The following is a 23,588-nucleotide window of genomic DNA, read 5'->3' as shown; positions in this document are numbered from 1 at the left end:
TGCAGCTAGAAGCTGAAGTGGAGGTGGCTAGGCAGGCGGCTTGGGACACTCCCTCCCGCAGAGCAATGCGGGAATATAGAAGGGCTGTTGGGCAGCTGGAACTTCTGCGCACTAAGAAGGCAGAAGGGGCCATGCTGTCGGTGCGTCAACAGTATTACGCAAAGGCCAATAAATCTGGCGCCCTGCTGGCGCGATTACTGAGGGGTAAAAGGGTGAGAAATGCGATTACGGCGTTAAGGTTGCCAGCGGGGGAGCGGGTCTCGGACCAGGAAGGGGTCCGGGAAGCTTTTGCTGAGTACTATGAGTCACTCTATGCCACCCAGCATCCCCCAAGTGAGAAACAGGAGGACTTCCTCCAGAAGGTCCACTTGAGGGAAATTAGCAGTGTGGTACGGGAAGTCCTCAATTGAGAAATTGTAGAGGACGAGGTGCGGGGGGTGATAAAGGCCCTGCCTCCAGGTAAGGCCCCAGGCCCGGATGGTTATACTGCCGCCTTTTATAAACTGTTCAGTGTGCAATTAACCCCACACCTCACCTCGTTATTTAACTCATTTCGCCTCTCGGGCAAAATCACGCCCTCCATGGAGGAGGCCAAAGTCACCCTAATCTTGAAGCCCAATAAAAACCCGGAAGACAGAGCCTCATATCGTCCCATAGCGCTGATTAATTTAGATGCTAAGATCTTCACTAAGATCCTGGCCAATAGGCTTGACTCTGTCCTCCCGGACCTGATACACCCTGATCAAGCTGGGTTTATCAAGGGCAGACAAACCTCGGACAACATTCGTCGAGTGGCCCATGTAGTCGAGAAGGTCCAGAAAACGCACACCGCCGCAGTCTTGGTAGCTCTGGATGCGGAAAAGGCTTTTGACCGCGTTGAGTGGTCCTTCCTTTTTCGGACAATGTAAAAAATGGGGTTTGGTGGGGACTTTCTGACGTTGGTCAAGGCTAATTATCAAGCGCCCTCCATCAGAGTAATGGTGAACGGGAGTGCCTCTAGGAAAATATCTCTGCAGAGGGGGACAAAGCAAGGATGTCCCCTTTCCCCAATACTATTTGCAATCTATTTGGAGCCACTCCTCCAGGCCATTCGGGAGGCAAGGGACATTCAGGGGATCCCATTCGGAGGGGAGCAGCATAGGGTAGCAGCCTTTGCTGATGACATGCTGCTCATGCTCACAGCCCTTCGGAATTCATTGCAGGCTAGCGTGGCCCTTTTAGAGACCTTTGGGTCGGCCTCGGGTTTGAAAATTAACACCAACAAATCCGAGGTCCTGAACTTAACGCTCGGACCAGCGGAAAGGGAGAATTTGTGGGCGGCTACTGGCTTTCTGTGGAGCCCGGGAGGGATTCGTTACCTAGGGGTGAGAATTACGGCTACCCTGGCAGGATGGTTTCTGGCAAATTTCCCTCCGCTTCTTAAGGCTATTAAGAAGGATTTCCTGAAGTGGAGAGAGTTGAGGGTTTCATGGTTGGGGCGGATAGCCGCGGTTAAAATGATTACACTTCCTAGGCTCTTGTACCTATTCCAAGCTGTCCCGCTGCCTGTGCCGGCCAGTTACTTCAAGGAGCTGGAAACCCTGACCAGGGAATTCATCTGGGAAGGCAAAAGGCCTAGGGTGGGAACCCGAATTATGATGGCATCGAAGAGTGAGGGAGGTTTAGCATTGCCAAATTTTAGACGTTATTATGAGGCATCCCAGCTGCGTATTATTAGGGAATGGTTGAAGGGGGAGGAAGGAACGCGGGACAAATTGTGGGTGCGGATGGATAGGGCAGTGGGCACCGAAACCTAGCGGAAGTAATGTGGCTCCCGAAGCAACACAGACCGGGTCATCTTTACGAGAGCACCATCACCAAACTGCTGGCCGACACTTGGGATAAGCTAGTGAAATTAGAAGGGATTACCACATTCCCGTCTCCCTTCACCCCCATATTCGGCAACGGGGACTTTTCCCCGGGAGTGGAGAAAGGAGCTTTTGCGAATTGGCAGGAAGGGGGCTGTCGGAAATTGTGCGATATGTTTTCTGGAGGGGAAGTGTTATCGTTTAACAACTGTAAGAAGTACTTTGCAGTACAAGAAAGAGAGAAATTGAGGTATGCTCAGATTCGCCATTGGGTTCTCTACCCAGGGATCAAGAAAGCGGCGACAAGGGACCTGACGTCCTTTGAAAAATTCCTGCTCACGAATGACGGGGCGAGAGGCCTCATCTCCAACATTTATAAGGCTCTGGCTGGCTCTAATGAGGGGGTCCAATGGGCATACATGCGAGAGTGGGAGGGGGCTCTCGGACGCCGGATCTGCCGGACAGACTGGGGGAAGTTGTGGAGGAGAATTCTTAAACTGGTCAAGGCGCCCCAACTACAAGAGACATGGTATAAGATCATGTTTAGGTGGCATTACACCCCTGTCCGGCTCAATAGATTTTTTCCTACTGCGTCGAGGTTGTGCTGGAGGGGATGCGGGATGGCGGGCTCCGCGGAGCACATTTGGTGGGACTGCCCCAAGCTAACATCGTTCTGGGAGGAGGTGGGGGAGGCACAGGGACTGGCCTTTGGGCTGGGGGACGGGAGGACTCCAGCGCACATTCTCTTGGGTGGCTGGGTGGGCTCTGAGGCAGGTGAACCTAGAGGAAGAGAAAAAGCTATCGTTATTACGACTCTCGCCGCTATGCAGCTAATAGCCCAGAGATGGAAAGGCTCAGAGGTTCCCAAGATACAGGACTGGTTCCGAAAACTGTGGGAGATAGTGGCTCTGGAATGGGTGAGTTACGCCATGGATAACAAGGCCCAGAACTTCGCGGCAGACTGGGGGGAACTACTGCAGGTTCTTAAAGACGATTATAAGGTGATGTGGTGCCCACAGCGACTGAGGCTTCTGGATTTGCAATGACTGTGCGTTTTTTTTTTCTAAACTGGTCGAGGGGTGAAGGGGATTAGCTTGTTGCCGAGAGGGGCGGACATGGGGGGGAGGGGATTGTTTGCTTGTTATTTTGTGAAAATCAATAAAAAGAGCTTACAAAAAAAAAAAAAAACATGTGCATAACATGCTTTGTTCTGATAACATTTCCAACAGTCATGTCTTGCTTCAGACCTTCTTCTGCTGTTTTCGTAGGACTCCAATCTAGTCCTCAGAAAACTTTCATTTACAATATAGCAGCTGCTTGTCAGTGCCTACTGTGCTTTTACCACGTATATGATTGGTTTCCATCGCTCTGCAGTCCTATTGTAACCCATATCTTCATCCCAATCACACTTTTAACAGGACAAAGCAGCTCATTTTGGGATTTCTCCATAGACAGTTGATGCTGTACTGATGAGATCCTCCTGAGATTGTGTGATTTTAAGTAAACTGATGGTTTGTTGGCTTCCCATCATTAATTTCCCTTACACTGTCTTCTTCACTCATGGAAATCTAACTTATTGCCATTATTATTAAATGTCAATCTAAATGCATACCTCAGATCATTAAAAGTGTTTACGCTATAGCATCCTGGTTCAATAAAAGCTTAACCACAAAACTCCTTTCATTATCCAAGGATTCCAGTAGCATTTTACCATCCCGCTCTACCTAGGGACTATTCCAGACATTATCCCCTCCTATAGTTGAAGATGTGGAGAAATGTTTTGGGCTTAACAAACGCAACTCGTATTGAGGCTGTGCTATTAGCATTGGGTGTGATCTCTCTGGTGACCCTGATTAAGATCAATCGTGGCAATCTGTATATTAAGATAATGAGCTTGGCCAAAGGATCTTTAATGGGGATAGTGAAGACTGCCCTGATGTCCCATAAATGCGCTGTATTAAAATCTTTTGAAAGGTTAAATGAGGATTTATTTTTCCTTATTGGGTGGAAACCCGATTGGGATTATGGTACTGTTCTCTGTTAAAACTGTTCTGTAATAGGGCAGAAATATAGGATTGGTTCATTGGTCAGGAAAAACTACCTAAAATGTGCTCTCTTTCTACCTTTGCGCAAATTACCTTTATCTTTAAAAAACCACAACACTATATCTGTATCCTGTAATGCAAAGACTGTTCATGCTGCTAATATTTAACAGGTTGGAAGTGCTGGCTAATACTGGTGCATGGCATGGTCTTTTGAAGTGTAATCGTACATGTAGGCTGTGCCTGGATCCTTATCAAGTAGAATCGACTAAAAATGTGACAACACCATGCCCAGCTATGCATAGGACATATCGTCTCTATTATTTTAGACATGTGGAGAAAATAGAAATAAGAAGAAATGAGCGATTCTTGCTGAGATGCGTATCAGGTTTTAGCTTGGGTACGTCGACAGCAATTTACACGTTTGGAAAGTGCTGGCTGCTAAATTAGCCAGAAAGGGATGGATCTACGTAATCTGTGACTGTGTTAATTTATTTGGAACATTGTATGGATGATTGACAACTGTATATGTTCTACATAGCCTGTACATTGCTTTTTTTATTGATTTTATATGTTTTTTCAAATATGTAATGTAATTGGTTAATTTTTATATATTTTGAATATGTGTGAAAGGTTTTATAACTATAACACGCTAAGAAAAATAATAAAAACTAAAAAAAGATCCCCTCTATGGAGGCTGACAAGTTTTCCCTTCTATGTATATACTGACCTGAAAACTAAATTAATCAGTCTCCAGCGTTGCATCTTCGAGGCAACTAAATGATGTCTGCACTACAAACAAGGAATTTACCCAATGAATACTGCTTTCTTGCAACCCTGTTTGTAGATTCCCTCTGAAGGCTCTTAAACAAGAACTTTGTTTTTTTTTTTTAATACATTCTCAAGACAGGCCTTTATGTCTGGAAATCCCAAACCCCTTTAAAAAGAACTCATGTATAATCTTTTGAGATACTCTTTTCAATTTTGGTTCCACAGACTAATTATTTTTGAAACTATATAAACCCAAAGTACACCCTCACTGGACAATGCATATTAATACAAATAAAGGTAAAATAATGCTTGAGGAATGACATTTTTAATGAACCAATTGCACCCCTTCGTAAGGGCTTGGTTTTCCCTTTCATATAATATTTTACACTGTGATAACTTTAAAAAGATGTACTAACAGTCACCATTGGCATCAGCATTGATAGATACTAGTTATTTGAAGTACTCCCAAGTTAGCAAGCCAACGACTATTCTACTGTCACTAAGATATAGATATTTGCTTTTATTTAGCATACATATGACCTCTATACATGGGTATTACACACATATAAAAATTCAGAAATCTATTCATCTCAAATACGCTAAAATAACAATACAATCAAACATAAAATAAGAGATAATCACCAAATATACAAATCTTCAATTATCTTAAAAACCACTTTATTCAAATTCACAATATAATATATCAGGTTAGGATCATTTACTTGAAGGAAATGATTCCACAATATTTGTCTACAATAACTTCTTCCATCGTTATTATATTTACACAGGTATTGTTGCCTCAAAGACTCTCAGCTCACACAATCCATTAGAATATGCTTTATAGTTCCTAGTTTTAGCTCCCCACACAAATGACAAAACCTATTTTCCGTCGGCATACCAATTCATCCTCCCATAATCTTTACTGTCGGCATCGTGTTAAATTTAATGGCCATATATCTCTGCGTTGTGAAGCTATGGGGATAAGCCCTTAAATAAAGCGACATTTCACTTCTTCTATAAAACAATCTAAACATTTACTTTTATTGGACTTGCTGGCTAGATTTACTATATGTTGTTCTTCCTTCCGTAGCCTCAATGGGTTTTTCACAGCTGTTTTGTAATTACAGTTTGTGTTCCTTAACTCATCACCCATACTTCCATTACATACATCGATACTTCTCAAACAGCCAATTTTTGCTCGAAAGTCAAAACGACAATGGGCTTGCCATAGTCTGTGCAATAGTGAATCTTGTATTGTTTCACTGATTTTGTTCCATAGCATCAGTCTCTTTTGCTGAAACACAGTTTCACATCCCATGATGTTGCATTCCAATTTCAAGTATCCGATTGGTAAAGACGGGGCAGCATTGCCCAGTTTTCTAATAACTATTGCCTCCAACATTTCTAATTTAGTTAGACATCTTTCACCCCATAGCACAACTCCATATGTCATCACTGACCTAATCTTGGCCATGTACACCTTGAGAGCAGTATAGATAGAATTCCCCTGCCCCGATTTCTAATAAAAGTAACAATTGCCCCCACTGTTTGTGCGACTTGCCTATTTATCAGATCCTAATTCTTATCCCATTTCAAACTCTTGTCTAGCCGAACACCTAAATATGTATATTCTTTTACCAATTCAACCTTCTTCCCATTTATTAGCCATTCAAGCCTGCTCACTTTCTTCCTTCTCACAGGAACATTAAATAGCATAATTTTTGTTTTGATGGTCTTAATAGTTAGCCTATTTTCCTTACAATATGCTCCCAACATGTACATTTTAAATTGCAGACCTCTAAGGGTATAATCCTACACTATAACATGGTATGCATATCCTTACCAGGACAAGGACAGACCACCATATTTGACCTAACAAGTTCCATCGCCGTCTAGTGCCTTTTCCAAATCTGACAAGTAAAGATTGAACAAGTAGGGTGCCAAGACACATCCTTGTTTCACACCTCTGCTTGTTGCTATCCAATTTGTAACGTTACCTTCCTTATCCAGACAAACCCGGAACCTTGTTTCTAAATGTAGAGCCATCAGCATTATCAAAAGCTCATCTGGTATTTCCAAGTCCTCCAATTTCTTCCACAGCATGACTCTATTTACAGTGTCAAATGCTGCACTTAGATCTATATAGGCAGCATAGACTGGTAATTCCCTTGTGTTGTAAGATAACTCAATTAAACTTACCAATTTCAGCAAGTTGCTAACAATGCTTTCCCCCTTTCTAAATACAGGTTGGTTATAAGGGATTCATTTGTTTATCTCAGACCAAGTAATTAACCTGCCCAGCAGAACCCTAGCAAATACTTTAGAGGGGATGCTGAAAAGAGCTAAGATCCTGCAATTAGAAGGCTCTTGCCTTGATTCCTTTTTAAGCACTAGTAATATTGAACTTTCTTTCCAACATGTTGGTATATTCCCTTTGCTACTTATAGCTGTAAACCCTTCTCTGCCCATAGTACCGGTTCCACCTTTACCAGGGCATTACTACTACGATCCGGCCCAATCATTCTGAATACCTTTAGGTTCTTAATAATTTCAGTTAATTTTGCAACTGTGACACTGCATCGCCATACACCTTTCACCTTTCCTTCATTCCTTGTATGTGTTCCTAGTTTTTTGTATGTATTTCTCCCACTCAGGGCCAGAGACACTGTTAACCAGGACTCCTGCCTTACTGTCAAAATTCAGATATCTCCAAAACGTATAATCATTCCTTTCAATTTCTGCCGTAATCAAACACAACCACCTATCTTTCTTTACCTTCTTTCAATATTGCCTCAGCCACCGCTTAAACATGCTCTTACGTTCTTACTTTCTTACATTTGCGAAGATCTTCAATGATGGACGTTGGGCCATGCTACTGTTAAAGGATCGGAAACAGCTTGTAATCTTCTGGACTGATCTGGTTGAAGGTGTTGCTTCTGATGACCTTTATCATTTGGCTAGTGGTGAGTGTTGGGCCCATGGAATATTGTACAGAGCTATATGCAGGGGGGTTCCCGGTGATGTCTAGGTTGTTCGTAACTGATCACAGATGCAATTAACATTCAAGTTTTAACACCACTCTTATTACCAATTATAATGTAGCCTAATTGTGTACGGTAGCCATATTTTGCATTTAGCCTAATTGTGTAAGGTAGCCATATTTTGTATTTAGCCTAATTGTGTAAGGTAGCCCTATAGTTGGGCATTCTGCTGAACTGTGTCGCGCATGATAGTTAGCCGCTGTGTGTCGCATTTAGATAGAATTGTGAAGATTACCCCGCACAGCACTTCAAATACTAGTATGCAGCTATCCCCCACAATCAATTTGGTCTAGCTGCACACATAATCTTTACAACCTTGCACATCGCAATGAGCATTAGAATGCAGCTATCTCCCACAATAAATTTGGCCTAGCTTGCACATAATCCCACATACCCTACTCACTGCACAGCACCACATCCATTAGAATGCAGCTACCCCTCATACATACACAACATATTCGGCATAGCGGTACACACACTACCTGTCTCAGATACTCTGCACACCACCTCCAGCATTAGAATACAGATAGCCCCCACGATAAATCCGGCCTGTCTGCACACATACCTAGTGCACACACGCACTATTTACCTCTCTGACCATTTACACTTACATGGACTGCGGTACCCGAGGGCGTTCAAGCTACAGCGCGTTGAGACCATGCCAATGGTGAGGGCGTTCAAGCTACAGCGCGTTGGGACCATACTAACGGTGGAAGGAGCTATACAAATTAACATAACATAACATAAAATAATATTTTGGCCAGAATGTGTCCCGCAAGACTTTATCCTTGTACTTCTTCTTTTCTCTTTAAACACATCCTCACTCAGTGAAATCTCCTCATTCAGCATTTCAATCAGTTTCTTACCTGATTACATCCAAATCGTTATCATCCTCCCCATAATGAGTACCTTGCCGTAGATGCACATAACTGGCTGCATCTCCACCATTCCAGAAGAAGACTGAAATATTCTATTTCTACTTTTACACCACATCCCTAACCATTCCATCACCTGCCGCTTTGCTTCTAAGTCAATGTTTCTTCCCACTCTGCCCAAAACCTCAGGGTGCATTTAAAAAACAAAGGTCTCCCTTCTTCAATAGATTGCAACCTACACTTGCTCAACAGTTACAAAATTCACCCCAATCTCAACTTCCGTTCTAAGAGACTTGTTAAAGAACTGAGCCACGGCAGGGTCAATGACTACAATGCAGGGCAAGGACTTCCGCAGAACTTGCATGCTGCTATTTCCAGGGATTCAAATTAAGATCGTATAAGCAGGAGCAAAAAGCAGCTCTTGAGTATCCAGCATTAGCAAGTGACCCGGAGCTATAACTGGGAAACCAGGAGCTAGTACATAACGTGCGGCAAATCTAACTTCCGCATACGAGGCAAACATATCATTTTGATGATTATTTACAACCCTTTATGCTTTAAATGTAGTAAAGATGTGTACTAATGTCAATTTATAATTGTCCCAAATGTAGAGTTACATTCACATAGGTGTGTTTGTTCCGCGTCAGTTTGCCTGGGGAGCCAAAAGTAGTTACTGGTAGCAGTTTGTGTCAAGCTAGCCAGGCTCTTCTAGGGTACAAGCAGGAGCTAATTAGCTCCGAGCTCCCCTCAATTTCGAATCCTACATTTCCAACCCCTTGAACAAGTCCTCAATTGTAAATGATGCATAAGTTGCTTTCCTCTAACTAGAAGGCCTACATGCTACCGCATTCCCTGCTCACACATCATCCTACAGAGCCCATGTACAGCCCACACCAGAACGCTAGGAATCCCGCAATGCACATCGAGGCAGCAACCTACCCCCACCTCACCAACCCTGCAGAAAAGGCACCCTGCAGTAAGGCTCAACCAAAACGAATAACCACAATGTACCAACGTATAAATATTGCGATAAAAGACATCTGAAATAACAGGGCTATGAAAGCAAGAAAAAAAGAAGAGGAGATGAGGTCATGAGGAATACATGGAAGGAGGGGCACTGCAACTTGACTATGCAATCATATGGGAAAACGATTGCAAATGGCTTATGGGATTCAGTAGTTTATGTCGTTTTCTATATCTATTTTCTTGCCTCTTGCGATAAAGAAAGGAATTTGATCCATAATATAAAGCCAATAGGCCATGCCACAGAATCTCACTTTCTACTCTGCTAATACTCTCATTGATGCACTGATCTGCAGGAGGTTCAACTTACAGGGCAGTGCTGGTTCTGCCCCTGAACATTGCGCGCTGCCACTTCGAACCCCTTAAAAAGTCCTCAATGTTGAACGCTAAACCCTTCTCCACCTTCATTTCTTTCAAAGGCATCCTGCATAAAATAAGACCCTGTACAAATGCCTCTACTCAGAATTTACATTGGTCTGCGACATCACCCTGCTCATATTATAGAGCTGTGTATAAAATTCACACCCCTTTAGTTCCAAAATCCAATACTGCCTTGAGCTCCTTATCCCCATATGCTACTAAGCCAGTCGAGTGATTGTCTAAGTACCCCGGGCTCTAGCCTGGAGTGCCTGACCCTCGAACTGAGCTTTGCCTAATGATTCTATCAAACTCCACCTTCTCCTACTAATGGGTTTTCCCTTCATATGCTCCTCACGCCCGATGTCACCTGGACAATGTAAATCCTGCAAGGATCGTTCAAAAGACTCAGCATTCGCCCTCCTCTTAAAAAGCAGTTTTGATTTGCTACCAAGCATTCAGAAAAGTCCTAGGTATCACTGTTTAAGTGACCACTATACAACTTCCTTTTTTAGAGGTTAACCAAATAAGTACATTCGCAAACACTTACTGCCCGGCCTCAGAAAGGGATAAACAACATTTCATGATAAGCCTGAAACTATAGGTGTGTTATCATCAAACATGATTACCAGAGTTCTGCCCCTTTGCTAGACTCAACATGCAAGCCCCGGAGCTGGACTGTGTGCACAGTCCATTTTCAATGACAAAAGTTACTGTGCACACGATGAGCGAGAGATGGACCAACATGACACATATGCCATGACAGAAGATGGCACATACAGTCCAACAATTGTAGTGACCTCTGATTTGAAAGCTCTGCACTCAATTAACGACCCAGAAAATCTTTTATGAGGACCCAAAATCGATTCTGGTTGTGGATTGATTTATGCCAAATCACTGCCCATGATTGTGGCTAAACCCACATTAACTGACTGCAGGCAATGCTAAAAGTCCTAAACAGATGGGGCAAAGCTGAGACACAAATAACTAGTTGCAAGTAGGGCAAAAGCCACCATAGCTGTCTGTCAATGAGCCTTTGAGCCCTCTCAGTACGTGGCTCTTGGTGGATCCAACTGAGGACACTCAAAGATTTGGGGAAAAGGTGTTCTGTATCCTACTATTATTATTTTTTATTTTTAAAAATACAAGCATCGTGGGGTAATTCGTTCATGCGGTTAAAATAGGCAGCTGTCAACAGCAAAAGATTACAGAAACTTGGCGGATTGACTTCAATATTTAAAGACACTCTACGGGGCCTTAATGGTCTATTATAAACCTATTTTCTGTTGAAGCAGTGGACATTATTTTTTTATACCCAAGCAGGGTGATCACTGCCTACGATTCATGAAAATGTTTAATGCGCCAATGTTAGATGTCACGCAAGGAAATTGTACTTCTCTGCTAAAGCGGCAGTGTACAAACACCACATCCATTGCACTGCATAGACTCATCCAGGGTGAAACGGAACCACGACTGCGGAACAACAATCGCCTTGCGACTCTGCTTGCTGCAACCAGTTCACCCTGACAGCCCCTACCACCTTCTCTGCCAGCAGCTCAACAGCTATTTCACAACCCTATGAAAGAAACCATTGAGATCCTGAGGCAGCTGAGCTGCTAAGAAAAATAAGCATTCACCTGATGAATGTTAACCCTTCCTGTGAAGGACAATCCAGATCCGGAGAAGTAGGGAAGGAAAGGCACCTTCTGAAATATGAGAAAAGCACGTGGCGGATGGAGATGCTTGGGTCAACCGTCGGGAATTCCTCTGGGCAGCATCCATTCCATTGGTTTGCTCTACTACAGAAATTGACCAACCACATGCACATAAGTCTAGACCCCGCCCCTAAATAGAGCACTCTACACAAACAAGACCTCGTGCCATTTACCCAGGAAAGCCAGGAACCCCCAGACTGAGCCCCATCAGAGAAGTTCAGTTTAAGAGGCCAGGCCCAGGAACTTCAACATCTGATGCAAACCAACAGTGGAGATTACTGGGCTCGCTGTCACCCGAAAATCAAAATGAGGGAAACTATGAAACAGTGCGCCTCTGTTTATTGCAAACACAGGCATGTTCGCCTAAATTCATAGGGCTGCTGGATCTTGGATATAATTCATACCAGATTGTAAGGGGGTATTATACAAATGAAGGAATGCTACACAGTAAGGCCGACTTCCCTGTTCACTAATATTATAACAGAGAAAAAAAGCTGTAACTAAACGGCCACCGTTTAAAGAGTGCAGATTGTCCACTGTTTGCTCGGATGCAGGAAACAATGCGCAGGGGTGTTACTGTTTAACTGGTGGGCGGTAACTTGCGGCACGTAGGTAGTATGTAGCCCATTGACGAGATGCTGTACCCGGGCATTACCTATTTTAGATAATAGCAAAAGCCACAACCTGAAATCTAGGCGAGTAATAATTGTCCCTTCACACGGGTCATTAAAGTGATTGACACTGGCAGCTGAGGCACTGCTGGAATGAATGAAGAGTCCAGCAAAGCTTATCATTTCACATGGCTCATGATTGTGTCTCAGAAGAGCCCGGTGGCTTGAAATGGCATGGCTTGACATGGACTCCGACTCAGAGCTAATTTCGACTCCAAAACAACTGGTGTGTTCAAATATTTGCCTGTGAAATTTCACCCGCGTTTACCATTTGTGGTTTCCATAAATATGCATCTTAATCATATTTCTCAACTTTATTTTTTTTTAACCTTGGAAAAGTATGCAATGTAATAAATAAGTCACCTTGTGTGTTGTTTGAGGCTTACAATTTCTCAAAGTCATGTGTTGATCATCGGCATAATACTGAGCAGATACCCATTCATTTACTTTGGGCCTGATTCATGGAAATAGGGACTATGCGTGCCAAACTGCATACAAAATCCGGGAATCGACCGCAAGGAAAGTTTTTCGCACATTGCGGGGACTTCGTGCAGACTAAGCAGGTCTCTGCGAGTGGCCGAGTGCCCTGCGCGAGACACCATGCAGAGCATGGGCATGGCTTGCGCAGAGGGCAGGGAAGGGTGCGGGACTCCAAAAATGAGGAAGAACTAGGGGAAAAGTGGGCGTTACGTGGGATGTCCCACAGGCAGTCCATCGCACAATGCTATTGAACGGAACAATACGTATTCATGGGTCCGACCGTGCAACCTCTCGGCAGGGAAATAGCCACGCAAAGTCCACATTGTATCCGCCACTCGAAGGCAGGCATACAGACACTTGCGCATTGGATTCACCGTGCAGAGGTAAGATTGTACGCACCTGGGGGTCTGATTTAACTTAGGGTGCGTGTACACAGTGTAGCGGGTGCAGGAACGGTTTACACAGAGATTTTCTGAGTATGATCCGAGTTACGGTAAATCGTATGCATAGAAAAACTTCTGCACGCTGGCTCGCAAAGTGTCGTTCTCGGCGTGCGGCCCTTGTGGGATTAATGCGCTCTTTTCCATGAATCGGGTCCTTGGTTTTTACGGTGCATAATGTTAACAACTGCACTGGAAAGTTTTGCTCTAATACGTTTTATATCCTCTAGAATGCACTCAACAGCATCCGTCCTACATACTTTCTATATCCACTGTTTGAATTAAACACTTTAACGTGCTAAAATGCCCTGCAATACAGGACTGCAACCAGAACATTGTGACTGGCGAGTCCTCTACGTGGTGCTCTTTGCTGCATAAATTAATTCCAGGTAAATTTATTTTCAAAGTCTAAAAGATCTTGAAGAGAAAAAAAGTCATATGTGTGAGAGTCAAGGTTATAATATTGTCAATATGTTTTTTATAAATAATGTACAGCTGTAGAAATCTTTCCTATAGATAAAAGTATGAAGGGAAACAAAAAAGTACAGACATGAGTGTGATCATTTGTTAGGTGAGGCGCAACTGTGCTGTGCCCACCTAAGTTTATTTTAGGGTAAAGATGGAGTCTGGCGTACTTCTTAAACTTTTCATTGACGTGACACCATTTTCCTGACATAGCCCAAGTTCAAGAGCATTCTTACCCAACTTCTTCAATTTTAAATATTACTAAGTTAGTTATTCTGAGCCCACCATACAACCCTAACACAGCTGAGACATAACCAAAGGGTTATGCCTCCACTCCTCACCCCTCCTACCCCCTCCACTCAGAATGGGTGATCTGATCCCACTGTTCCTCCACTGGTTCCTTGCAGATCCCTTGTTGACAAGGGTGACCCCGGGGGGAACGCGAAGCCAGCAAGTGGCCGTGGGGGGCAGAGAACCCCTCTGGGGTATTTAAGGGGCCAGGGAAGGTTCAGGAGGCAGGTGACGGTTGGACTTGGCGATTGTCAAGTCCTGTTGCCTGCTCCCGAGCCTTCCCTGGTAGTAGCTGGGCCTTCAGGCGGGCGAGATAGTCAGGTGAGGTAGGGGAGTGTGGGAACAGTGGGCGGTTAGGTGTTCTATAAAAAAAAAAAATAAAAAAAATAAGAATAGTGTAGATACTGTGTGCACATTTATAGGAGGGGTGCCGTAGATAAGACACCCCTCGCTTCTTACCATTGGGTCCCCGTATCTCCGGGTTGCATCGCAGGGGCAGTGCAGGAGGTCGGGGGGCTGTAGGGCTCTGGGGTGCCGTTAGGGAGTTTCGGCTTCTCACGCTTCCTCCGTTCGTGTGTCGGCAGGGTGGGTGGTCAGGGGAGGGATTGAGCGCGGGTTAGCGGCTTTCCCGCAGCTCCTCGGGGGTATTTAACACTTAGTGGGCAGTGTCTATCTCCTGGCTTCTGCGACGAGTGTGGGCACGGTATCAGCACCGTTCAGGAAGGGGGCAGTGCAGCTCCGTTAAAGGGACAGTGTTTGTTTTCCTGAGGGAGGGGTGCGGTGCTGCTTGTGCACCGCTAGGTGGCAGTGTGCCTTGGCAGTTCTCTAGCACTATTTGGTACCTGTGCTGGTAGTTTTGGGCTCTCTTTGTTCGGGGAGTTTACCAAGGTATTTATTAGGGTTTTTAAAAAAAATAATAATATATATATATATATATATATATATATATATATATATATATATATATATATATATATATAAAAAAATAAAAAACAATACATAGATACATAAATAAAGAAATACATATTCTGTCTGGGTTTCATAGTACCAGTGGGTTTTATGATTTGTTAATTTTATGCTGTTCAAAGTATGCAGTGTCGGCATTTTGGGTATAGGTCCACGGGTAGATCTTGGCTCGGGGGCTTAGTTTAACTAGCTGGACTTGCGGGGGGAATACTCTTGGTGCACAACTAGATTATTGGTGCACAATGGTGGGCCAGGGAGCTGGCAAGGAGGGATTGGTCGATGCCAGGGCACTGAAGGAGGCCCTGGAAATAATTAGCAGGGCAACTAGGGCCCAGCTGGAGGGGGTGGTGGGGGAGGTCACGGGTGAGGCGGAGACAAGTGGAGGTAGGCCGCAGCGCAGAGTGGCAGCGGATGGGGCTCTCGCGGCAGTGGTGGCTTGCACCCCCGCGGCGGGGCAAGCGGAGGTGTGGGAATCCAGGGGCAGGAAGATGAGGAGGGAGATAGAAAGGAGGGCGTCCGGGGAAGAGATGATTTCGGGTGGGCAGCCATGTGGGGATGGAATGAAGGATAGCACTAAGGAAGCAGGGAGTGCTAAAATGGAGGTGGCTCAAAGGAATTACGGCGGGGGTAGGGGTGGGGCACAGAAGGGGGTGCAAGGGCAGCGGGGAAGAGGGGGGAAATACCTGCGTAAGAGTGCGGGTGGGAGAAGGAGGGAGAGGTCCCCATCAATTGAGGTGGATAGGGTGAGGTGCGGAACGGCCCCCCCGGGTAGGAGTGAGGGCGGAGGGCGCTGCACAGCCCCCGCTGGTCAGGTGGAGGTAGAGGGTTTGAGAACGGCCCCTCCTCAGTCAGCGTACAGAGAGCCTAGAGGGTTCAGCACGGCCCCTAGCAATGAGGACCCCAGGGTGGAGGTCGGAGCACCTCGCCCGAGTGAAGGGGACCAGGCAGGGGTTTCCACGGCCCCGCCGAGAAGACGTCAAAGGAGTGGCGGGTGGACACCCCGGGCTCGCAGGAAGATCATCAACTCGTCTGGGGCACGAGCTCGCAGCCACCATGGTATTGGACGGGTGATGAAGTTGGTTTTGAGGATTATGTGGGGCAGAGGGAGGTGGATGGTTATAGGACGGGGGGGCTGAAGGGGGGAGGAGAGAGGACGTTGGTGTTGGGAGCGGGAAAGGCAGGCGCAGGGTGGTCGGGGGCAAGAAGGCGGGGGAACGGTTGGTTGGGTGAGTCTGCTGACATGTTTTGTCCCCGCAGTAGGAGCCCTATAAGGAAGGAGACGAGGAGCATTGGTGTGGACGCGAGACAGCAGACGGCAGGTGCGGAAAGAGGTGAGCGGGAAAGGGAATGGTCATCTGCATGGCAGAGAGGGGTCCCAAGAGGGGGGACGGGAAATGAAGGGTCTGATTTGCAAGGGCTACGGAAAGAAGTGGGGGTACAAGCCATTGGAACTTGGGGGTCGAGAGGGGCATCTGCTCAGTGGAGGTCCAAACGGACAAGGTGGGGGAGCCATTGGTGCTCGAGAGACAAGCTGGGAAAGAAAAAGAGTTGGAAGTGAAAGGAAAAGAGAAAAAACTGCCATACATGGGGATAACGAAACCGTTGGGGGCACACTTGATGGCGGCAACCAGGGAGAAGATTCAGGGGCGGAATTTGTAGACGTTTTTAAATTGCTCCATAGGGAAGTGAGAGCTAAGGAGGGGTCTAAAGAAGAAGAGAGGGAGCTAGCTGCGCGCCCAAGGGTACCGGTGACTATTGAGAATTGGACGTCGGCATTTATCATTTATGCCAGTGTTTATTGTGAAAAATTTCCTGAGCGTTGTGTGGCCCTACTTAAATATATGGACGTAATTCGGAAGGCCTTCACGAGTTTCGGGGGATTTGCCTGGGTAAGGTATGATGAAGAATTCAGAGCGAGGATGGCGGAGGACAGTCAAGTGGTCTGGGGGGAGATAGATATGGATCTTTGGCTGCAATGGATGGCCCCAACGAGGCCTGCCTCGACATTGCACACTGCAAGTGGGCTGCCGGTGCCCTTCCGGCCCTTTCTTGGTCGCCCCGCCCATGAAGGGGCAGGGGAGGGGGCAGAGGGCAGTCCTCAGCAGCATGTTGGGCGTTTAATAAGGACGGCTGCACAAGGACCCTGTGTAGGTTCAGGCATGAGTGTAGCAAGTGTGGAGGAAAACACGCTCTCACTCAATGTTTCCAACAGGGGGACAGGGGGAGGGGGAGAGGTTCAGGCAGAGGGGTTGTGGGGAAAAGCTTTTACGCCAATTAAAGTGGGGGTTCTGCAGAAATGGTTGCAATTCTATCCAGACAGGGAAGGGGTGAAGATTTTGAGTGAGGAGTGGAGTCAGGGTTTCAGATTGGGTTACCAGGGCCCAAGGGTGCGCCGGGGGGCTGAAAATCTGAAGTCAGCCAAAGAAAATGTTGAAGTGGTAAGGCAAAAATTGAGCAAGGATATAGCGGCGGGAAGGATCGTAGGGCCATTTGATGACCTGCCGGGTGACTTAGTTATATCCCCACTGGGGGTGGTGCCCAAAAAAGCTCCGGGGGAGTTTCGTTTAATACACCATTTGTCTTGGCCAGAGGGCATGTCAGTGAATGATTTCATTGCCCCGGAAGAGTGTGGGGTTGTATATGCAAGGGTTGACCAGGCAGTGGAGCTGGTAAGGAAAGAAGGGTGGGGGGCCTTCATGGCCAAGTGTGACATCAAGGCGGCCCTCAGGTTATTGCCGGTGCACCCGGAGGATTTTTGGTTGTTAGGTTTGCAGTTTGAGGACCGCATATACATAGACAAAGCCTTGCCAATGGGGTGCGCAATTTCCTGTGCACTGTTTGAACGATTCAGCTCTTTCCTACAGTGGGTTTTCTCATTTAACTCGGGTTGGGAGAGTGTGCTGCACTACCTGGACGATTTTCTGTTTATTAGCGGGGCAGATAGAGAGGGGGAGTGGAAAGGAATACTGAAGTTGTTTCAGGAGCTAATGGAGGAGTTGGGTGTGCCGTTAGCGGAAGACAAAACGGAAGGGCCTGCAGTGGTGTTGACATTTCTGGGAATTGAACTGGACTCAGTGGCTATGACCTCACGCTTGCCGCACGACAAGGTGAGCAAACTGGTGGTGTTGCTGGAAAGGGCGGTGGGGGCCAAGAAAATGACGCTGGTTGACATGCAGAGATTGGTAGGGCATCTGAATTTTGCATGCAAGGTGGTGGCCCCAGGGCGGACGTTTTGTAGGAACATGGCGAGGGCTATGGCGGGAGCAAAGTGCCTGCCTCATCAGATAAGAGTATCGGGGTCAGTGAGGGAGGGCTGCGTTTTTTGGAGAAGTTTAATGGGGTGTCAATGTGGTTGCAGGGGGACCCGGTGACATGGGAAGTGCAGATATTTTCGGACGCAGCAGGAGCAGGGGGTTTCGGAGTATTTTGGGGGGGAAAATGGTGTGCGGAGAAATGGCCTGATCGGTGGTTGAAGGAGGGAAGGAGTATAGCATTCCTTGAATTTTTCCCATTACTACGGCATTGGAGTTGTGGGGGAAGGATTTGCAGGATAGGAAAGTGAATTTCAATGTGGACAATGAATGCGTGGTCCAAGTGGTAAACACGCAGTCAGCAAGGGATCAGAGGGTGGCAAGACTCATGAGGAAGTTTGTGCTGCTTTGCATGGAATTGAATGTGGTGTTTAAGGCAACACATGTGCCAGGGAAGGATAATGGCATCGCTGATGCATTATCTCGTTTTCAATAGCAGAGATTCTGTGGATTGGCTCCAGATGCGGATCAGGAGCCGATTCCGGAGGAGCTGTGGAAGATAGGAGGATGAGAGCGCGGGATTTGGTGGAGGGTTCATTGGCCGGGGCGTCTAAGGAGTCTTACAGGAGGGCCTGGGAGGATTTTATTGGGGGGGAGCGCGTAGTTGGAAGGGCAGATGGGATGCGGAAGAGAGGAGGAGGGATGATGTCATGAATTTCCTCCTGAGGTGCATGGACAGGGGCTGGTCAAGAGCAACTATAGAGGGGAAGTTAGCAGGAATTGCTTTTTACGGGAAATGGTTTTGGGGTTTCCAGCCGAGTGGGGGGGGAAATGGCGAGTAGGATGTTGGAAGGATGGGCAAGGGAAAGTAAGAGGGACAAGGACAGGAGGAGGCCAATATCGGCTGAGTTGCTGCAAAGGTTGGTTAAGGTAGTAGGGGGAGTTTGCTGGTCGGTATGGGAGGGGGAGCTGTGTGCGACCTGTTTTACATGGTTATTTTTCAGGGCTTTTCGGGTTTCGGAGTTGGTGGGGGGAAAATGGGGGTCTGAGGGATTGCAGTGGGAGGATGTGCAAATTACAGAATTGGGTTTGGACATCAGGATTAATAAGTCTAAAACGGACCAGAAGGGGAAGGGTTCCTGGGTTTTGTTGGGGCTGGGGAGCAAGGATTTATGCCCAGTGCGGGCAGGCAGGTTGTGGAAGGAGCGGTGTGGGGGGAAGACAGGCTTGGTGTTTAAGCATGAGGATGGGTCGCCGGTTTCAGCGGCACAAGTTTTGGGGGTATTGCGGAAGGCTCTGCAGGAGGTAGCAGAAAAGGGCGAGGTTTTTGGTACACATTCATTCAGGATGGGCGCAGCATCGGAGGGTAATAGGTTGGGTTTCACGGAGGATAAGGTGAAAAGTTTGGGGCGTTGGAGGTCTGGGAGATACAAGGGGTATGTCAGGGAATTTTCATAAAGGGGAATTTTAAGGAAGGGGGTAGAAGTTGGCTGACAACAGCGTGGGGGTTGTATGTATTGTGTTGGTAATTTTGTAATTTCTTTTTCAGATGCTGTGCGAAAGGAGGGGGAGTTGTCGCAAGTGTGGATTGTCGGCCATTCAATTGTTAAATGGGCGGGGAAAGAAGCGGAGAAATGGGTTATGGGCAGGCAGTTGGGGTGTAGCTATAAGGATGTGGTGGTAAAATGGCAAGGGTTAGGGGGCCTGCGCTGGGACCAGTTACTGCCTATGCTGGCGGGGATGCGGGAACGCTACGGAGCGCCGGAGGTGTTGATTATTCACGCTGGGGAGAATGACCTGGTTAGGGATACGGGGGTGGCCCTGCTAAGGAAAATGAAAAGGGATTTAGTTTGGGTGCGGGAAATGTGTCCTCAAGCAGAGGTGTTGTGGACTAAGTTTTTGCCGCGCAGAGTGTGGAGGGGAGCGAGGAGCGAGGGAGCGATAGAGAGGGCTAGAAAGGGGATCAACAGAGAAATGGTAAAGTTTTGTGCCTCTGTGGCGGTGCAGGTGATGGATCATAAGGAAATAGTGTATGAGGGCTTTATGATCTTTAGGGAGGATGGGGTACACTTGTCGGTTTATGGGAACAATCACTATTTGGCGGACCTGTGCTCTTGGCTGGGAGACTGGTTAAAGAGTTGGAAATAAAGTAATGTTGTTGGGGGTGGGTGGGCAGAAAGAACACCTCGCGGGAGGGGTTTTCTGGTGCCGGGGGCATGGCCCCTTTTGATGTGGGGGGAGGGAAGCACAATGGGGGAATGACACGGGAAAGGATGGGGTGGTGCTGTTTGCACAAGCGGGCCACCCCCGGGGAACAGGTATTGAGCATGTAGGGGCATGGCCCCAGGGAGAAAGCGGGATGCCTGGAAAAGGGGTAAGGAGATAGTACGGTCCAAGGGACAGGTAGGGAGGAAATTGTTTTATTTAATTGTTGGGGGAAATGAAAATGTGTAATTAGTTAATTGGTTGTTTAAATATTTCGTTAGTCTGTAAGGCCATGGAGCCAGGTAAGCGTTTTATTGTAAGCTTTGGCCTGTCACATTAAAGCGACCTTTTCCACTTTTAAATGAGTCTGGGTTTTTGTGCAGTAAGCCAAAAAGTGACCACCTTCACCATCCTGTTAGCTCCCCACTCCCTTGTTTCTCTGCTCCCCTCACCTTGTTCTTCCCCCTATGAATCTAAAGCGCTCCGTTGCTTCATTAAGCTCGGTTTGCGCTCAATAAATACCATAAAAATAATAATGAAAGTTGTCATCTCTATGGCCTAAACCGTGTGATCCTGGGACAATCACTAAATCTCCTTAGGCCCTGTTTCCCTTATTTGCCCAGATTGGAACAGAGTTTATAAACAGGCCATTCACCAGTGTTAATCCATTGATAAAGATGTAGACCTTAACATATCCTAAACTAAACAGACAAGTGTGTCATAAGCGGCTTCCCTAAACATAATTGCGGTGGGGTGGGAGGGAGAGTTGGAAGGGGGCAGGGGCCAGGAGCACTCTATCCGGTCACCCTTGAGCAGGTGCAGCCAGAGACACGAAGAAACTCCCACGGTCTATGTGACACCAGGACCCAGCCTCTGTGACAGGCAGAAATTGCACATGGCTCCTCCCAGGACACACGATACAGGGTCTTCCCTATGCCCTGGCTACAGTCAGACAATACACTCTATGGCATGTCCAGAGCGATCCTTATATCGCTAAATAACCTGAGGTTAGTGAGGCTGCTTTCATGTCAAGAGCTCTAAAAAGTTCCAGATAACCGCTAGTTTTCTGCAAAGATGGAGAACTAGGTTGTCCCCTTTTCGAAAGTTACTCTTGGGTATATATTTAAGGTACGTGTCAAAGCTGTGCAGAACATGTGAAAATGCAAACGAGCTGCATCAGATGAGATGCCAAAACATGTTTTCAAAAATCCATTCAATTGGAAGCGGACCTCGAAAATCAGCAGCGGCCAAAGTAAATTCCATACACTATTACAAAGTCATTATTTTAACACGAATCTCTTTTTATCCCAAAACGTTTTCGTGATGAAATTGCAAAAATGACGATATTCGAGATGTTGGGTGCCGGCGGGTCTACGTGTTTCTTTGTTTTTCTAAGAACACCTGTTCTTCCTTTTCCCTTCAAGCACGCGCAGCATATTCGTCTTTACGCATTAAACGGCTACTGTTGTGTGCGTCCAAAACGTCGCGCGTCGGGCAGAGCAACTTTCGATATTCGTCAACAGCCACGCGCGGTTTTACGGCACTCGGGTTGGCACCGGGAGGAGCAGACTCTATGACCCGGCTGCGGATCCCGGGCCCGGGCCGTTACCTGGGAAACGACACCGAAATACACACAAGGACCCGAGGGATCCTTTCACTCACACACACACGCGCGCGCGCGCACAGAGCCCTGCTGTCACTCTGCAGCCCTGGGAAACGCAGGCATAGTTGGGCGCGGGCTGCCACTGGCCTGCAACGTGTAGGAGCTAATAATACCACCAGTAAGAGGGTTCAGATTAGCAACGAGTTCTATTTAAGCACACACATGCACACGCAGCTCAGGCGGTGCCTGCCTACCTGGGAGGCGGCTGGGCGGCGGGCTGGCAGAGAGTCTCCATGGGCACAGCCTCCGTCCCACCCCTGACAGCAGCGGGCTGCCTCTCTCGCCAGCAGGTGCTTCTTTTCTTCCACCTAGAGAGTTTTAAATGCTTTTAATCATATATAGTCCCATTCCTTATCGACAGTGGGTCCTGGCTGAAGATCCAGAGCAAGCATTCCAGAGGGGCAAACAAAAAAAAAATAACAACTGCGTAAGCAATTAAAACGGAAACGACTTTGTACTTATACTGTGCAATATATACCTCATTAAAGGATTACACGGCTGGGGCACATATATGAAAAGCAAGTTAAAGCGCATAAAAATAGCATGGCTTGGAGTTTATTGAACTAAATGAAAAAGATATATGACATACAGAGTTAAAGATTTAAGTTCTACGACAAATATCACGGACAGTGTATACCGCCAACTCGGAGCACACACAGCACCGCATACATATGTTCACTCAAGCAGATGCTGCGTGTGATTGAATGGTAAATGCCGAGACCCGTGCACACTTCAAATGTGGTACACGTGCTTCAGTGCCAAGGTGGCGTTTTCAGTAGGCAAACTCAAGCAATAAAGAAATATAAGAACTTGTGACAAAGCTTTTTTTAAAAATGTTTTCAACGGCTTGGGTACACACTAGCTGCTGCTACAAGTTGCCACTCTCCAAAACCAACAGCAACTCACCCATCCAACAACTGTGGCACCCACAGCGAGAATGTGCAATGCACGCCCCTATGCCACAAGTCAGGTTTGCTTCTCCCGGAATGGTGCTGCTAGAACTAACCCGTGTGCTGTTTCCCGGTCCAAATCCTCTGCAGAAGCCCAGACCCGTTTCCAGTGTGAGAGCCCAGCCTGGCTGCAGAGCGCGAGCCCTCTGCGGCTCCTCCACTGCAGACACACTGCTCTCTGTTTTCTCACTTTCCTATTACCGTACTAACCCTAGCAGATCCCAGCACGCGCACATACTTTTCCAGTCGCCCAGTTTTGCCATTACCGTACCACCTCTACTACCACATCTCCGCAAATTCTCGAAAGACCAAAGAGGCCCCTAATTTAATGCTCCCAGGAATATGGGCCGTTTCACTTCTAACCTTCAAAATCAGAAAGCCAAGTGCATTTTAAGTCAGGGGAAATTTACTTTAAAACTTGGTAATTTGTGTTGTGATGAGGCACGCGTGTGCTTGCAGCTTGGAAGAACTTAAAGGACATATTTGGACTTCTATTTTTAAATACCCACTCCCTAGTTTATATTCACTGCAATGT

The 23,588-nt window shown here is 46.7% G+C and overlaps 1 protein-coding gene across 4 annotated transcripts in view; it reads right to left on the bottom strand.

Moving 5' to 3' along the window:
- The window catches only part of COBL (cordon-bleu WH2 repeat protein), a 1,669,181-nt gene extending 1,645,947 nt beyond the window's left edge, over positions 1–23,234 (bottom strand). For 3 of the 4 annotated variants that reach the window (XM_069613403.1, XM_069613401.1, XM_069613405.1), the window contains exons 1-2: positions 23,010–23,234; positions 22,298–22,474 (exon numbers count right to left, since the gene is read on the bottom strand). Coding sequence is in view for 3 of the 4 variants with exons in the window: in XM_069613401.1 (XP_069469502.1) it covers positions 22,298–22,338 (41 nt within the window). In the remaining variant the exon portion in view is untranslated. The remainder of the gene's footprint in view (positions 1–22,297; positions 22,475–23,009) is intronic. The other variant, XM_069613402.1, reaches the window with a different exon arrangement.
- Between the last annotated feature and the right edge of the window lie 354 nt (positions 23,235–23,588).

Source organism: Ambystoma mexicanum, chromosome 5p (genome assembly GCF_040938575.1).
Source record: "Ambystoma mexicanum isolate Mex_15411 chromosome 5p, UKY_AmexF1_1, whole genome shotgun sequence".
Classification (NCBI taxonomy): Eukaryota; Metazoa; Chordata; class Amphibia; order Caudata; family Ambystomatidae; genus Ambystoma; species Ambystoma mexicanum.
Note: the sequence above shows the minus strand (reverse complement) of the source record. Positions and strands in the feature narration are given on the sequence as shown.